The sequence below is a fragment of the Canis aureus genome, chromosome 27 (assembly GCF_053574225.1).
Source record: "Canis aureus isolate CA01 chromosome 27, VMU_Caureus_v.1.0, whole genome shotgun sequence".
NCBI lineage: Eukaryota > Metazoa > Chordata > Mammalia > Carnivora > Canidae > Canis > Canis aureus.
In genome coordinates, this window is record NC_135637.1 from 24991286 (window position 1) to 25008411 (window position 17126).

A 17126-nucleotide genomic window follows, 5' to 3' on the forward strand; every position below is an offset into this window, starting at 1 on the left:
GTTTGTCAGCATGCTTCCACAACTGTGGAATTTTCTGACCCTCCAACTATGACTACAGATCAGAGGCATCCTAAGTCACCACCCACCTGCAGGTGCCCCGTGCCTCAGAGCTGCAGAAGCCTGCGTGCAAGGTCGGCTCTGCTGCGCACTTTCTTGGGTTCTCCTCCCGGCAAACATGAGGCCATGGTGTATGTCTAGGGAGGAGACCCCAGATGAACATACCACTCATTAAGGACACATGACTGTTCTGTGTACAGCAAAGAAATCTAGAAGTGTGGAACGTGTACAGAAAGTGATGCAGATACAGCACTTAAAACCGAGGGAATTCATGCTTTAATAGACACTGAAATCACAAAGGAAGGCCAAGTGCCTTAACAATCTCAATAAAAATATGAAGTTCTTTTTACATGGTAAATTTCGTAATATAAAAAGTTTAATGCCATCTGGAAACTGTAATTTACAAAAAATGTCCACATAGGCCAAAGATGGCTAACACTGCATACAAGGGGGGTGAGTGCCAAGTGGGGAAGGCGTCTGAGGAGGGAGAGGTAACCGCATGTGTCCTTACATGGAACATCTTTGAAAGATCTGTTACAAACGGGGGCCCAGTTCACAAACCACATGTGTTACAGTCATTTTAGATAAAACAACAAAATATATGATGAAAATTATGCAATTTTCACCCTCTGCCTACTTACTAAAAGCAACCAGAGTGTTGCGTGGTATTTTTTCCAAACTGAACTGAAACCAGCAAAGTGACCGTGGGAGGCGGTGGGACAGGCGCCTTACTGGGGACTTGCTCCAGTGACCACCTGCTGAGATTCACTGGAACAGCATACGCGGATGAGGACAGTGTGTGCAGCACCTTGTCTCCTGCTGAGACCCAGCGAGTATCAGGGTGGACCATGACATTTTTCAAACAGGATGGAGGTGAGAATATTTTCATTTCACTACACACTAATGTTCAAACTGTAAGTTTTGCAGCTTTGTTTTGGTACTTTGATTTAGTTAAAATCAGTGAAGCAGTCGAGCAGTTCACTGGTGAGAATTAGGATAGGATCTACTACCTTGCTTTGTGGTCATACCACGGTTTCTAGGAGAGGGAGATTTTATTGCTTGTGATCAGTGTACTTGCATCTGATGGAGTAGAATAGGGCAGGGCATTCCAGTTTCCTGAGCTGAAAAAGAAATATGTCCAATGCTATCTGCATATAGTGAGGAAAAGGGTTTTGTCTTCTTTTTTTTCTTTCTTTTTTTTTTTTTTTGTAAATTTTACCCACATTCATGGCTCATTCCAAGTGGAGCAAAGAGCCACGGACTATGCAGGAGTTATTTGCTTCTATCCACATGGCTCAGGGGTTCCATGCATGCCAATTTTATCCACAACTTGACACTCACTTTCCCTAGACTGTAGACACAAAACATTCTAATTGTGTTGTCCGTCCCCTACACCAGGAGTCAGCAAACTTTTTCTTAAAAGGTCAGGTATTAGGTAATTTAGGCTTGGTGGGCCAAGAGGCAAAATCAAGAGTATGATGCAGGTACTTACATAACTTTTTAAACCTGTAAAATCCATTCCTATCTCATGGCTATAAAAAACCAGGCCTCTGACCGGATTTAGCCCGTGGGTCATGGTCTGCCAACCCCCAATCTACACAAAGGTATCTGTGACTTACACAGTCTCACATAATTATTAAGTGCATATTTTTTTTTCAGGGGTTGGAGCCGGAAAAATTTACTTTGATTTTACATCTATTTCACTCATCAAGAAACACCAAGACTGACAGTAAACATAAAGAGGTGGCAACTCTACAGTGATTTGAGATTGGTCCTATTATTTTGTCATGTTTGCTTTCTTTCATTGAACCTTCTTTTCTATCTAGGACAAAAAACAAAAACAAAAACACACCATTTGGTTTTTCAACATGAAACCTAAAACAACAATGTAATCAGGACTAAAACCAAGTTGGGGTCGACTGAGACCTCCTCGCTGGCTCGGTAAGCACAGCACGGGAAGGGGTCTGGGTGGCGGAGGGGGCGTGTACCGGAGGTGGGCAAATGGGTGCACTCGCACGGGGAGCACAGACCCCAGGCCTGTCCTCCGGGGCTCCTTGGCACTTGGGAAAGAGGCTGAGATTGCTGAGAAAGGAACAGCCTAACTACCTACATAGGGATTCAGAAATTGAGGTTTAGTTTTTGTTGCTGAGGACCTGATTTTGCTAAATGCACAGTGCTATAAACTCGCTTTCGTTTGCTACTCTGATACTTCATTACCGGTTTTTTTCCCCCTACTGACTTAAAACACCTCATAAGTGCTTGCTTCTTTATAAAGTATTTGTCTTCCTGTGTTGGGGTCAGGCCTAGAACGGGACATCCTAATTGTCTGCTTTCACCAGTATGGTTGTTGGGGCAAAGGCAAAAACCACGACGTAGCTCAGGAGAGGAACACACTGAATAGGGTCCTCTCCTCTCTCCAGGGTACACTGAGGAGCAGGGCGCACGGCCAGGCATGTTTAGAAGGTCCTTGGGCAGGACCTCAAGTAAAAGCTCTACGTGAGGTCTTACTGTTCGAGCCCCTCCTGCCCGGCCTCTCCCGTCTACTCCATGCGTTGTGGGTATGCGGCTGCTCACCTCTGGGTGACACCCCTGTGTGGAGAGGGCAGCAGGGTCTTCATTTTCAAATGATGTAAAAGCGGTCTATTTAAATTCCCCAACTAAAGTTAGCACTAGTATGATTTTTAGCATTTCATTTCTTCCTAGGTTAATGCTCACCCCTACCTAGGCGATCTTTTGTCTCGGCCTAGCTGGCAACAACTCAGGAAGCCGGCACGCTGGAGGGGACGCCCAGCCTTGTCTAGGACAGCACTTTCAGGAACGGCTGTTTCCCTGCTCATCAATGACTGGGATGTGAATCCCAGCATAAGGCCCCCTGCTTCTCAGGCTGCGCACAGGACAGGGTGCTGTGGGACGGGAGCGGGCTGGTCCCGGCTCAGGTGAGGGTGCCTGGGGCAGCAGACATGGGGTTCCCGGGCTGTGGGAGCCTGGGAACAGATTTAGAGAGGAGAGGTGTTTGAGGCCTGGAGATGGGAAAAGAATAAAATTAAGTAGCTGCTGAAGGGAATAGGAGCTGGAAATTCCATTCTGGTTAAGTCGAGTTAGCTGTGAGATTTTTTTTTTTTTTAATACACTTACAAGGAAACTGAATAATTTCAACCTTTCCCTCCCCCCCCAAACTTGATAATTACTTATTGATGACTATTCAAAATTTGATATTTTAAAAAATTTGAGCTTTTAAAAATAATAGCTATAAATGCAAAGTACTATTGATAATAAAACCAGGTTGTTTATCCACATACAAAAAAGGTCAATAATGTTTTAAAAGCACAAAGTTGCATTTTAAATCACAATTGCATAGTTCTAAAATGCCTGGAGAAGAGTTACATAAAATTTTTAAGAAAATTCAAGTTTGGTTGACAGTGGGGCCCCAAGGACATTTGTAGAGCTAGGTGGAGCAGAGCAGAGTTCAGGATGGAAGCACTGCTGAAATGTGAATTATTGCATTGCTACTGTGATGTCACGATAATCGTAAGCCCAAAAATCGCTACAGTTTAATGGCAAATCATTGGCATTTTAAAAACCATTGTTTTTGGCTGATGTGCACTTTCGTGTAGAATTCAACTTAGATTTCATACATCCCACCCCCAACCAGCACCTGAACGCCTTAAAAAAAGCTCTGTTTGTATTTCTGTGTATAAAAGGTACTGCATATCTACCTCTTAGCAAAATATGTGCTCCCTTTCCTCTCCCCACCCCAGAACCATGACCGTTTTTGTACGAAAGTCCTGTTGGAGAATCACAGCAAAGCTGAGGAGCAGGGAGCCGAGGTGGAGAACGACCCCGCCGAGCCGAGCCGAGCCGAGAGCGCGCCCGGGAGGCGGCTGGCGGTTGCGTGGGGAGAGCGGACGCCCGTCCCTCTGCGGCGGCTGCAGGCGCGGGTCCGCGGGACAGGATGCTTTAGCATTTGGAGGAGGGAAAGAATCTCCCCGGGGACAGAAACTTGTAGCCGTTCCCGGAGGGCAGCCTCAGAGGGCGCACGGCGGGCGCGGCGGGCGGCAGCGCGCTCAGCGCCGAGGGCCCCGTGCGCCAGTGGCCGTTGGGGGGCGCCCTCGGGGGCGCGGCGGGCGGCCGCAGGGGCAGCTCCTGCAGCTCCAGCCTGTCCGCGCCCTCCTCCTTCTTGTGCCGCGGCGACAGGTTCAGCAGGCTGAGGACGTCCCTCCTGGAGGTCATCGTGCCAGGGGCGCCGCGCAGGGCCTTGGCGGGGGGCGCGCTCTGCCAGAACATCTTCAGGTTGTGCACGGCCTGCACCTTCTCGTCGACCGCCGCCGTCCTCAGCTTGTCCCCGTCGGGGGCGTCGGCGGGGCTGGAGCGCGCAGAACCGGCCGAGGAGTAGGACAGGGCGGGGGACGGCGCGCTCCCGGCGGGAGACTGCTGGCCTGAGCTTGGGGACGCGTTCCTGGGGGACTTGGAAATGTGGGCGCTGTACGGGGAGCTGGGATACTTGAGTTTAAAGAGAGGCTGGTCGGGCAGCGAGGTCTGGGGGTCGGCGCCGGGCGCCGGGCCGCCGCGCAGGCCGGGGCTGCCCTTGGCGGACTCGGGGGCCGCGGGGCTGCTGTGCCCGGAGCTCACCTGGGGGAGCGACGAGCTCCTGGCGGGGGGCTTTGGTCTCGCGGGGGCCGGGGCCGGGGCCGGCGACGCCTGGCTCCTGGGGTGGCAGGGGGCCGGCCTGCTGAAGGCGCTGGTCTCGGACGCCCTGAAGCCGGGGGTGCCGCCGGGCGCCGCGGGCCGGTCCTCGGGGCTGCCGCTCCTGCCGGCCGGGCCGCCGCCCCTCTGGAGGCGCTCCACCGCCAGGAGGTGACTCTGCGTCTCCTCCAGAATCTTCTGGGCCAGCTCCTGCGGGTCTAGCTTGGGGCTGCTTTCTTCTTGGGACTTGACGGTGCTGTCCGTTTCTGTGCTGGACTGGTCTGATTCTCCCGTATCTGAACTGGCCAGTTTTCCGACCTTTTGGAAGGGGGAGTTGGGGCTGGGGATCAGAGTCATCTTCACTGGAGAATTCGGGGTGCTCATGCTCCCCTTGGAGCTCACGGACACCTGGACACCTCCAGCCGCCCCGACTCGGGCGGGCTTGTGCTCCGGTGAGGCGCGCGCCTGCCTGCTTTCCTGGTAGGCCGCCAGGGGCTCGGTGCTGATGATGGAGAAGCCCTCGTACTCCTCCTCCTCCTTGCTCCCCGCAGGGCGGGGCTGGGGGCACAGCGGGCCCCGGGGCAGAGTGGAGCGCGGAGGGTAGGCGTTCTTGGGCCGGTCGTAGTCCTGCCGGCCGCGGGCGCCCCCCGCCTCCGACCCGGCCTCGGGCTTGGAGACGAAGCTCATGGAGGAGGCGATGGAGCTCAGGCTGTACACGGAGATGGCGTCGGAGGCGATGCTGTCGGCGCCGGTCGGGGAGAAGGGCGGGTGCTGGTAGCTCAAGGGCAGGGCGTTGGAGACAGACTGGGCGGAGGCCAGAGACTCCAGGGAGGACGAGCTGTCGAGGCTGAGGCGCTTGGGCAGCTCAGTAGAATCTAAGACAAGACAGAGGTGCCCAGAGGGCAGTTAGAATGTGCTGTGGTTTTGAAATTTTTGTCAAAATCACAGGCGTCCTCAAGCAGAGAAGCCCGCAGGGAGCTGTGCAAGTGCTGCTCACACTCGATTTGAACTTCTCTTCCGCTCCGGAAGACCATGGCCCCGAAAACTGCCTGTGGCCTGAGCAGTCGGGCTGCTCGTCCCTAGTTCCGCCGCCCCCTGCGTCACCTTCTCGGCCCTTGGCAGCGCCCGTCTCTACCACAGCTGTTCTAATTGTATGTTCACGAGGGCGGGGAGTTTTTGTCCACTGCTCTCAAGCAGTCCCCAACACATACATATACTTAGCCACTCTCCCCCGTTCCCAAATGCAGCCCGGCTCCCGTGGGTGGCTGCCCTCGCCCCACCGCGGGAGGAGGGAGGGGGCGCTTACCGAAGAGCGCAAGCAGAGACTGGAGGGCAAAGTGCATGGTTCGCCGATTGGCTTGTTTCCCTGTCTTCAGGATGACTTCTTCCTGACCAACTTCACAGAGATCGAACCCTAGAGGAGCAAAGAATATGAATCTCAGCTTCCCTAGGGAGGAGCCCGTGTCCTGAAGAGGAGAGCCGCAGGGCTCCCTGCACTGTCTCCCAGGCACCGGGCAGGCGCTGCTCTCTGACCTGCGTGCACCCTCGCCCCGAATCCCAATCCGTGTGGCTCCCTCCTGGCCCTTCCCGGAGCACCAGCTGCTCTCCTGCCCTGAATTTTGTTCCCGAGAGAGGATGGTCACATGATGCCTCATGAGAATCAGCTGCTTTCTCCATTCTTTCCCAGAACAGTCCACTAGAAGACTTTAAGGACAAAAACTGGCCACTCCATTCAGAATTGGGTCCAATATTTAAAACTGGAAGCTTCTCAAGGGCAAAGACAGTGTCCTCATACGTGGTCAGCATCTGCCACCAAGGGCTTTGGAACAAGCGGGCTCTGATGGAGAATCTGCCTCCTTGGCTAAAACCACCCTGCAGGGACCGCACTCTGCTCTGCTAAAGCCCAGGGGACTGTTCCCCGAGGCTAATGGTTCTCAAGAGACTCCCGAGCGGGAAGCGGGCTCAAGCCACTGCCACTGCACCAAGACTTACAAAGACACCTTGTAGAGCCTCCGGCCACACATCTCCCTGGGAAGCGCATATGCAGAGGAAGCCAAAAGCAGACGCCATGGCTAAGGGCTAAGTCTGCAGACAGGATTTAGGTCCTGAGAAGCCCTCTGCCCTGCAAGGGTGCTCTCAGCCTCCTTGGGGGTCACTGAGCTCTGCCTGAAACAGCGGACACACTTGGTGCTACCGGGGCAGGACCCGCCACCCCAGGCCCTTCCCTCTGATGTGTGTTCTGGTGACAGGGGTCTGTACGCTGTGCATCTCATGATATAGGCACCAAAGGAGAAATGTGTTTATATTTTTATTCTCATGCAGATTCTGATACTGGTCTGACACTGTAATTCCTCTTGGGAATTTGGTTCACTTGAGGCGCTACCTCAGCCTTCTGGTTGCCATGGGACATTCTCCCCTCTGAACTCAAACATAAACAGTCCCTGAAAGCAACTGAAAGGTCTCAGAGAACTCAGCATTTAAAAACAAATAGCTAATTAATATAAATGTTTCAGTTAGAGACCTCTACTTCTACCAAAACAATTTGACTTGGTTACTCTAACGGAAGTAAATAACTGGCAGCCCTGTGATGGGTTGTGATGGCTCCTGCTAGGTGCTGAGGGCTGGAAAGAGGGGATTTCTTGGAGCCTCAGAACCCTCAAGAGTGAGGGAGTCAATTCTCCAGATGCCAAGCCTGCAGAGATATTTCCTCCCGGGGTCTCAGGCCATGGGATTCAAGAATAAGCGTGTGCACACTGACTCAACCCTTGAGTATCGGTGGATTTGGAAAATAGAGAAGTAGAGGCCATCAATGAAAATAACCCACCATCCCAACACCAGGGAGAGCCAATGACAGCCCTGGAAATATCCAGTTCACAGGCGAGGAGGGCTAACTCTGTCACACCCACACTGAAGGGAAGTGTAGGCCCTGCATGAGGAAGACTGCTTTTCCTTTATTAAAAAAAAAAGGACTTGGCTCCATCTTCCCTGTGTCCTGTGTCACTGCCCCAAGGTCAGCCCCACAGCCTGTCCTGAAAGTGCAAAGAGATCCCTCCTGGGTGTGGACCTGGCCTTTCTCACTCTTGGTCCAATTGCAACTGACTACACTTATTTAAATTTATTATGTTTATACCAAGAAGACTATGCTTTAAGCCCACAGAAACAAGTAAATGGTACAAATCATAAAGGATATGAGAGCATATCTACTTATAGGGATTCAGAGTCCCTATGGGGTCTTGGGGGTCCCCCCATCAAAAGCAAATGGAGCCAGCCCTAAGTTGAAGTGGGCTGGGAAAGGTCAATCCACAAAATGGGTTATAAGAAAGGCCTAATGCTGTGAAATCAGATTTCACAAGCAGAAGAAAAAATTCCTTTTTAAGGATTAGCTGCCCTGCATGTCAGATGGCTGGTCCCTGGAACGGTGAATTTAGGCTGTGTCACCCTTCAAAGAGTCCCCATTCCCTCAGGTTAAGAACCAGAGGCCTTCCCCTGGCCTCACGGCCCACAGGATTAGCCCCACCTCTGCTTCATCTGCCCCTGTGCAACCCCCCAACCACCTGTGCTCACCCACGGCTCTGCCCTCTGCCTGGATCTTTCATCCTGAGGCCACCCTGAGGCTCTCGAGACATGCCCTGGCTCTCGCCTCCCCCCAGCCCACCCCTCCAGCAGTCACTGTGCCCCTGACACTCCTGTGTGTGATGATGCCCCCTCACCTACAGGGCTCCCTACCCTTAGATCAGGTACTTACTAGGTCTGCTCGCCTTCCCCACTAGGCTGAAATCTCTAAGAAGGCAGGACTTGTCCTCTGCTCAGTGCTGTAGCCCCTCTCCTGGCACATTGTCCGACATAACAGGTGTTCAAAGAAAAGCTTGTGAAATGAAAGGCTCCCAGGCGAGTCACACAGGCACTTGAGTGGGACAGGAGAGCAGCTCACAGCCTCTTGTATCAAAAAATACATCTATTAAAGCAGCAGTCGTGCCAGGAGCTGCCTCAGCCATGTTATGTCAGAAAAAGGAAATTAAGTGTCCTGGATAGACAAGGATCCTGGTGTGTGCAGTTCCAATCACACCTGGTGTCAATAGTACTATAGAGACCAGCGCTGAAACTATCATTTTATGACTGTTTTCTTACGTTGGACTCCCAACAATGCTGAAGTCTAGCAGATTTCTAGTAAGATGACTGGAAATGAGAGATGAAACCAAAATGGAGGGAAACGGCAGGAGGGCCATTTGAAAATTGTGCTAAAGTACTGGAATCGCTGGGTCCACATCGATGGGTAATATCTAAGAAAACACCAAGACCCCCGAGAATCTACCAGTTTCAGCCAACAGAAACTAGGAGAGATTTTTAGAAGCGGAACTGCAGAAGCAGTTGAGGCCGCTGTCCTACCTAGAGCCGCCAGGAATTCGTGGCAGCCTGGGAGCCGCCAGAGCTGCACGCTGATGGAGACCTGGATGGGGGCCGAGGCGAAGTCCTGCTCCTTCTCGCCGGCCTGCAGCTGGACCAGCACCTGGTGGAGCTGAGGGAGGAGAGAGTGTGAGCGCACCGCCATCCCTCCGGCCGCCCGGACCTGTCCCCCCGTTACTCCTGTGTCACCTGCTACCATCATCCCTGTGACTGCTGTGTGTATCGCATTGGGAATTCCTTTTACGGTGCCTCAGGCCTACTGTCCCATCTCCTCTCCGGAGGCTGGGGAAGGGGAGGTGTCCCCGGTTGCGGGTGGGCTGCAGGGCCGGTCGGTTCCCTCTCTCTATTTAAGTCCCCTTGATGACCTTGAGTGACACGGCAAAGAGCCCAGCGTCACCTCCCAGAGCCTCAGCACTGGAGGCAGCAGCCACACGTCCCCCGTTCAAGGGCCCATGGCTCTTCAGGTTCCCTGAGCCTACTCAGGAGTCCTGTGTGGTGGGTTCACAGTGTCACTCAAAGTCCCTTCTGCCCCTGCTGTTCTGGTGGAACTTGAAAGGTCAAATCAAGAACGCAAGAAGGGTGGAGCAGGAAAGGGGGAGCCAGAGCAGAGGAAGGGTGCACGGCCGCGCTGGCTGCCCGGGCCACCCCAGCCCCGAGCACGCGTGGGCACGTACGTGCATGCAGCTCTGAGCGACAGCACATGCGCCCGAGCAGGCCCAGGGGAAGGCAGGGGGTGGGCGGGTGGAGGGGCTCACCTGACAACAGTTGCTACTTAAAGTAGTACTCACCATTCCAACCATATTTTTAACAGCCTTCGGCCAGCAGATTATAAGAAAAGAAAGAAAAAAGAGAGAGAAAGAAGAGAGTTTAGACTCAAGCACAGGTTGTTATGCAACACGAGCTGATCGCTGCTTTAGGAAGCGCCACAGCAGGCCCGCGGCGGCTCTGACCGGGAGGGGAGAGGAGCGAGAGTCAGCAGGGACGCACAGGAGAACAAACAGCCACGCAGGCCAGACACGGTCGGGGCAGCCAGGCCCTGCCCTTCCCGGCCAGGAGAGGAGCAGGGCAGCCGGACGCAAGTGGGGAGGGGGCGCAGCGGGCACGGACGGCCGCTCCAGACACCGAGGGCCGTGGTTCCTGAGCGACTCCACAAACAGCCACCACCTGCCGGCCACGGGGGCAGCCCGGGACCCTGGCCGGCGGCCCAGCGGGATCACAGGCGGGAAATCCCTGTGATGCCACCAAATGCAAGACATTAAGCAGCTGGCTTCTGGGACTCAGCCTTGCCCTGCAAATGTAATTCTGACTTTCTCTTTAGTGGAGCACAGGCTTCCAGCCCTCTTGGGCTCAGGACGTTTTGATTCTAGAAGTGCCTTCCTGGTTTTCCTCAACAAGAAGACAAACAGCTTATTGCAAAATGAACAGCAACTCAAGAAGGGTCCATGTCCTTGAACTGGGCTCCCAATCTGAGCTGGAAACCCCCTTGGGGGGTGGGAGCCCGAGGCACCAATCAGATTTTCAGAGGCTGATCCCAGACAGAGCAGCTTTATTTCCACACAGAAATAGTTCCGTTTAAAATGAAATCTGTGGGCAACCCCAGTGGCTCAGCGGTTTAGCGCCGCCTTCAGCCCAGGGTGTGATCCTGGGGACCCGGGATCGAGTCCCACATGGGGCTCCCTGCATGGAGTCTGCTTTTCCCTCTGCCTGTGTCTCTGCCTCTCTCTCTCCTCCCCCGCTCATGAATAAATAAAATCTTTAAAAAATAAATAAAATGAAATCTGATAAATAATAATGATATATGTTGTTTTTTCAAGTTATTACACTACCAGCCGACCAGAGAAAACTATTCTGTGCTCTTTAGGGGTTGCTATGCCATTGAGAAGCCCTCCCCCACACTGTGGTCACCCCGGGGTTCACAGTCCAGACCCTCACTGGCCGGTAGGAAGAGTAGGAGCTCTGAGGCCGAGTTGGGAAGGGCCTGTGCGATGCTGAGAGTTAGCATCGTCCTGATGCCCGGATTAGATCTCCGTTCCCCTAACCTGCTAAGCAGTATCTTGCATTAGAGTGACTTTGTGTTCACTGCTGTGCCTCAGTGGCAGGGCTCATACTCTGATCTAGGATAAGTATCAAGACACCTGCTGGCTCAGGAAGTGTGGCTGTAACACTTGGCAATCAGCAGAAAGAGTTGGAGGTGGGGTGGTGACAAGGTACAGGAGGCCACTGAATGGAGAGGTCAGGAAATGCCCTGAGACTGTAGGTCACAGGGGCCCCTGAAGCATCCTCTGAAGGCCCTGCTGCTCTTGGAACCCACTTCCCAGAGACAGACGAGAGGCTTTTGCCCCCGGGTGTGCATGTGCCTGGCAGGGGGCGGGGCAGGGGGCTGTTTCACCCCCCCAGCCCTTATCTTTCCCTTCTAGTCACAGAGGCTGAAAAATGTAACAAGACCAAGTCACTTGCAGGTTCCCATGTAGGGCCAATTCACCCTGTCCTTCCAGCTCAGCCCAGCCCTCGGGCCTGGGCTCAGCCACCCTGGCTCAACTCACCCGGCTGATGAGCTGCTCGCCAGTCTCCGAGGCAGTGATGAGCTTGCAGAGGGCTTGGAGGGCAGGGTTGGGCAGACCTAAATGGAAAAGGAGGACGGTGTTACCCACAGCCCGGCTGCCTTCCCGGGCACCGAGCCTGAGACACTCCACATCGGTGGCATTACAGAAGCTCGGGACAGCCAGGTGTGTGGGTCTGTGTCTAACTGGAGAAAAGAGAGAAGGGCCTTGGAGAAAGGCCAGTCGTCCCGGTGTGTGGTCACAGTCCCAGGACCCGGCTCTGCCCCAGGCAGAAGCACCTCTGAATGAAGCACAAAAGGCAGCCGTGGCACCTGCAGCCTGCGTCACCCCGGTCTTTGGCCATGGCTCTGGCAGATCCGAGGCTGCCAATTAAACACGAAGGCAGCCACTGTTTGCCCAGCGTTCCTTCCTGTCGGCCCGGGAAGAGGCGGCGCCGGGCCAGCGCCCTGCTGGGGCAGAGTGCACCCTGTGTTCCAGGTCTCCAGATCCACAGAGGCCTGCCTCTGCGACTCCTTGCCACCTCAGGATGCCCGCTCCTTCCCACCGTGAGGTCCAACACCCCTCGTGAGGCAGGGCCCACAGCCACCAACTACTGTGCCCACGCTGGGAGCCAGCCCCTCGGTGGCCCAGCCCAGCCTGAGGCTCACCCAGCAGGGACTGGATGGTGCTGCTGCACTGCTGGAGCCGGTCACCCGGGTCGGAGGTTGGGAAGAAGACGGCCGCCGGCAGGCCACTGGCAGGGGGGTCCAACCGGAAGCCCACGGCAGTGAGGAGGGCCTGCCAGCCAGGGATGCCGCCCACTTTATTCTCCACACTCTGCTGGGACGTGTACATGGCATTGCGCTGCCCATTCTGGATGCGCTGCAGGGACTTCTCCACCTGGAAGGGAAGCGGGAATGAAGCGCCACTCCGGTCACGGGCGGGCCCTGGCTTCTCTCCCAGTGGCTTGGGGGGGCACCCGAAGCCTCAGGTTTGAGGCCAGTGCAGGGCTGCCTGCTGCCACCTGGACACCCCGGCCTGAGGACCAAGGCACGGTGGCAACAGCCTAGCCCGAGAGGGAAGGTCCAAAGGGAAAGGGGTTACTTTCCAGCGTCAGCAAGGCTGGGAGACAGAGAATTCTGTCCCTGCCCTAGGCCACACCTCCTGCTCCGGGCTCTCCTCCACAGACGCCACAGCCCACTCTCAGGCCAGTGCCTGCCCCAGGCCACGTAAAGACCCCCACCACCAGGATAAACCTTCAGGCCCTCGGGAACCCCCTTCACAGCCCATAGCCCTTGCCTGCGCCAAGCAGCACCCACCACAGGGTTCTGATTGCCACTGCCCTTCTTCCCTGCACTTCAGGCTCACCCTCCATCCCACAGCAGGGGCCCCTGGGCCTCAAGTACCCCTCCCACCTGCCAGGGCCTAAACCCACGCCTGGCACACGTGGGCTGAATTTGTCCAAGTAACTGCTAGTCAACTCCCCGGTGAGCATCCCATGGTACTTGCAATGGCATCAGCCTCCCTGGCAGTTTCTCTCCCCCTCGGGGAAATCGCAGGCCGTCCTGAACTACCGCATGCCCTGGGGCACGTGTGCCATCATGAGAGGGGCAGAAGAGTCGTCCAAGAGGTCACCCAAGACTTTCCTTCTACCACCCTGGGATGCTGGGGGCTGACCTCACAGGTTGGAGGACACGAGTGTTCCTGGGCAGGACAGACAACCAGGCCATTGGGCTGGAAGGTCTTTGGAGACACATTGCCCACTGGGGTCAAGGGCAATGGAGGTAAGGGCTTGTAAACCTGACCCATGGCCCCTGGACTCACCCCAGGAAATGAAGCCAAGAAAGAAGAGACAACCTCTAAACATGCCTGAGGGGCCTCAAGGCCGAGTGGGGAGCCAAGGCCTGGCTCTTGCTCCACGACCCGGTCTGGGAGAAGACAGCCACGTGGGTAGAGACGGTGGTTCAGTTACCTAAGAGAAGCCGCCTGGGAGCCGCAGCAAGGAAGGAGGGGACTCTGCGGTGATGGGGACCGGAAGGGGTCCTAATGCTGAGCAGCTGAATCGCTCTGCACAGTTTCCAGGAACAGGTTAAAATCAGTCAGGAGTCTTCAGAGTCTCAAGGCAAGTGAGCACAGCTCCCGGGGGCAGGAGGAGCGGGCTATCTCAAAGCTGGCTCGAGAGCTGCCTGGGGTATCCGGTGACATCATTCCTACCTGGTCACACGCTGGTATCAGGTGAGCCCTAACTTAAGGGATGTACAGGACTGACCTCCCACCAGAAGTACCCTGAGCACCACCACCCTGGGCCCCAGACCCACAGGGCAGTAAGTTTGCCCAGCAGAGGGGACGTGCTCCCTGGAACCCAGCCCCCAAACTAAACTCCCCAGCCGTAGCCTCCAGCCCGCTCCCAGGGCCTGTGCCCCTCTGTCCTTTGGGGTGGCAGTGGGGCAGCTGTGTGCATTGGGTCTGGAAGGAGCATGTCCACCCACACGGCTGGGGCTGGGCTGGTCTTTCTTGCTCAGAACTCCACGGAGGCTAACAATTCGCAACGTTAGAAAGTGCCTTCCTGGTTATCAAAGTGGAAGGGTGGAACTAGTTCTAGGTCACCGCTGCTTAGCTTGATTTCTCACTTTTCAATGTGTGGACGATGACGCAGAGCCTCTGTCTGTACCCTCACCCCTGACCCCACAGAGGCTGGGACTGGGTAAATACAGGGTCAGTGCCTGGACTCTTCCTCCAAATTGAGGGGAAGGCCAGTGCCATGTGACTCCAGAATATCATCTCTCAGCCGCTAGGACCCTACTTCTGCCTGCTTCTCACCTTTTCTCTAAGCCTCAAGATAACCAGGAAACATCCCCCTTCCAGACGAGGAAATTGAAGCTCAGAGATGCGGGTGATTTGCCCAAATCTTCACAGCCCAGAAAGAGCTGCAGCGTGGGCCCCAGGACCTTGGCAAGGAGGCTGCAGCATCCCCATGACACATCATGCCCACCATTCAACTGACTGGCTCAACCTGTGGATGTCCTAGCACAAGGTCCCCTCCACCTGGCTCATGTCCCTGGTGATTGGGACAGGCCGCAGCCTCCCTTCTCGTGCCCCTCCGCCGGCTCTCCAGGGCAGCGGGGCCCCAGGAGCCTGGGGGAGGGCCCTTACCAGGTGCAGCAGCACTCGCAGGGCGTCCCGGGCGCGCTCTGGGTGCTGGAGGATCTCCGTGAGGGCCTGGCCGATGAGCGACGAGGGACTATTCAGTTTAACGTCACTCCCGATGAGTGTGAACCCTGTGGAGGACACAGAAGGGCATCTCAGAGCCCGCCCTCAGCTCGGCAGGGCAGCTCGGGCTGGTCGGTCCCCCCCCCCCCCCCCCGCCTGCCCCGGGCCTTACAGCCACCCTGCCACCAAGAGGGGCTGCACAGCAAAGCTCCTCCACGGAACGGACTACGGGATGTCTAACTCACCGGGGGCCCTTCAGTGTCCTTGTGCCCCTTTTAAGAACCAATACTGTTTTGGGGATCCTGGGTGGCTCAGTTGGTTAAGCATCTGCCATCTGCTCAGGTCATGATCCTGGGGTTCTGGGATCGAGCCCCATGTCAGCCTCCCTGCTCAGCGAGAAGCCTGTGTCTCCCTGTCCCTCTGCCCCTCCCCCTGCTTGTGCTCTCTTGTTCTCTCTCTCTCAAATAAATACAATCTTAAAAATAAAATAAAACAAAAATTAAGAAAAATAATCCATACTGTTTCTCTGTTCAGTGAGTGGTGAGCACTGTTTCGCCGTGAAAGCTGCTCAGGAAAGTGCCTCTGCTTTCCTGCTACACAGTGAGGAAGGCAGGAAGAGGCCTCGTAGTCCCGTACCCCCCCCCCCCCAGCTGATGGGCTCCCCCCAGGCCCCAGGGCCCTTCCTAGGCTTGGCCACCATCCCAAGGAATGATCCGCCCCATTTCCCCGGAGATGCACCTGTGTCTGTCTGGGACACGCCCGGGGACAAAGCCACCAGGTGTGGGGCAGGAGGTACTCTGCTCTGGTTGTAGGAACGAGCAAGCAGCCTGGGCTGCCGAGGACCCACACATCTACCTGGATCCTGCCCCACTCCCAGCTGCAGGGCCTGGGGGAGGCGGACAGAGCGGTCTCCTCCAGCCACCAAGCAACTTGAGGACCAAGCTGCCCTCAAGTGTTGGAGAAAGGGGGTTTTCCAAGAGCATGAATGAGCCAAGGCTGTTTTTAGGGTTAGCAGGGCAGCGTGATTTAAACACCATTTTCCAGCACTGAGCGGTGACTCATGTATCATCTGTCCCTAAAACAAGGACAAAAACACCATATCCGTGGACACACTGGGAAGATGGGGAGGGGCTCCCCAAGCACAGAGGCCGGGCTCCCACAAACTCAGCACAGCACCCTGGGGGACCATGCGGGGCCCAAAGCCCCTTCTGGCTGCCGGGGGCACACGGGAGTCAGACCTCCGGCTGCGGCAGTCGGAAGGCCCCGCCGGCCCCTCTGCTGGGCCCTCTGCTCTCCGCAGCTGGAGGAGGCAGGCCCCGGCCCTCACCGGCCCTCCTGCCCCTCCTCCCCCTGGGCCACCCGAGGAAACAGGATGGCTTCTATTTCGTTTCTTCTGAATACCTTTTTGGGAAGCACCGGGGCGGTGTTGTGTTTGTGAAGTAAACACACGTTTCCATTTCCTCACCGCCGCTCATCCACCTGGCCCGCAGCCTCACAGCTCGGGGTGTGCTGGCTCCCGGGCCAGGGGTGCCAGGGATGAGGGGCTCCTCCACGGGAAATGGCACCAGCCGTGGTGGCACACGCAGACTGCATTTATCATTTATTTCCAGAGGAAGAGCCAGATGAAAGTGGTTTTGTTGCCAGTTTTTCAATGTGTATGTGGATTAAAACAAAATATAAATGTTTGAAAATACCGTTTGGGGCATTCCTCTGTTTCTCCAGTTTAAGACCCTATGTTTGTGGGTCGGTGCCATCGCTCCGGCCTTGGTGGGACTTCACCTGGGGATGTGCAGGAGCCAATCCTGAGGGACAGCCGCAGACTGAAGGCCCCGGGGGGTGTCAGCAATGTGGCCCCGCTGGGTGAGGCCACGTGGGAGGGAGGCTGGGGTGGGGCTGGACTCTGGCTTGGCAGCCTGTCGGGAGGCCTCCCACATGGGAGGGTCCACGAGTCACCCCTTGCCGCACCTCCTATGACCAGACGTCACGGAGAACATTCCCTTCACTCCCAGACCTGCAACCCCTGTGGCAGGCCCGCTCAGAGCAGGTGCTGTCGGCCTTCCAGAATGAGTAGTACATGTGCCACAAGACTTCAGAGGGGTAAGACCCGTCTCAGGTCACACCCGATGGCTGAACTAAGGGGCTTTCTACAATGCGGCTCTTTGCTACAGTCCTGGGACACCACAGGGCGCCATAAAATGAGTCAACCAGCACTCTAGTCCCAGGAGAAGCCTA

General features: G+C 55.7%; 1 protein-coding gene and 1 long non-coding RNA gene across 16 annotated transcripts in view; one reads left to right on the forward strand and one right to left on the reverse strand.

Moving 5' to 3' along the window:
• The window catches only part of LOC144298994 (uncharacterized), a 67320-nt gene extending 56381 nt beyond the window's left edge, over positions 1-10939 (forward strand). For 5 of the 12 annotated variants that reach the window (XR_013365825.1, XR_013365826.1, XR_013365827.1 and 2 more), the window contains 3 exons: positions 10-1998; positions 2761-2993; positions 3816-10939. This is a non-coding gene — a long non-coding RNA (uncharacterized LOC144298994). The remainder of the gene's footprint in view (positions 1-9; positions 1999-2760; positions 2994-3815) is intronic. The other 7 variants (XR_013365820.1, XR_013365821.1, XR_013365819.1 and 4 more) reach the window with 6 other exon arrangements.
• Positions 311-17126, reverse strand: part of TTC28 (tetratricopeptide repeat domain 28) — a 623568-nt gene continuing 606752 nt past the window's right edge. For 3 of the 4 annotated variants that reach the window (XM_077874162.1, XM_077874165.1, XM_077874166.1), the window contains 7 exons: positions 14838-14962; positions 12353-12584; positions 11688-11764; positions 9933-9956; positions 9127-9256; positions 6047-6154; positions 311-5615 (listed from right to left, as the gene is read on the reverse strand). In XM_077874162.1, the coding sequence (XP_077730288.1) occupies positions 4015-5615; positions 6047-6154; positions 9127-9256; positions 9933-9956; positions 11688-11764; positions 12353-12584; positions 14838-14962 (2297 nt within the window). In that variant the 3' untranslated portion in view covers positions 311-4014. The remainder of the gene's footprint in view (positions 5616-6046; positions 6155-9126; positions 9257-9932; positions 9957-11687; positions 11765-12352; positions 12585-14837; positions 14963-17126) is intronic. The other variant, XM_077874163.1, reaches the window with a different exon arrangement.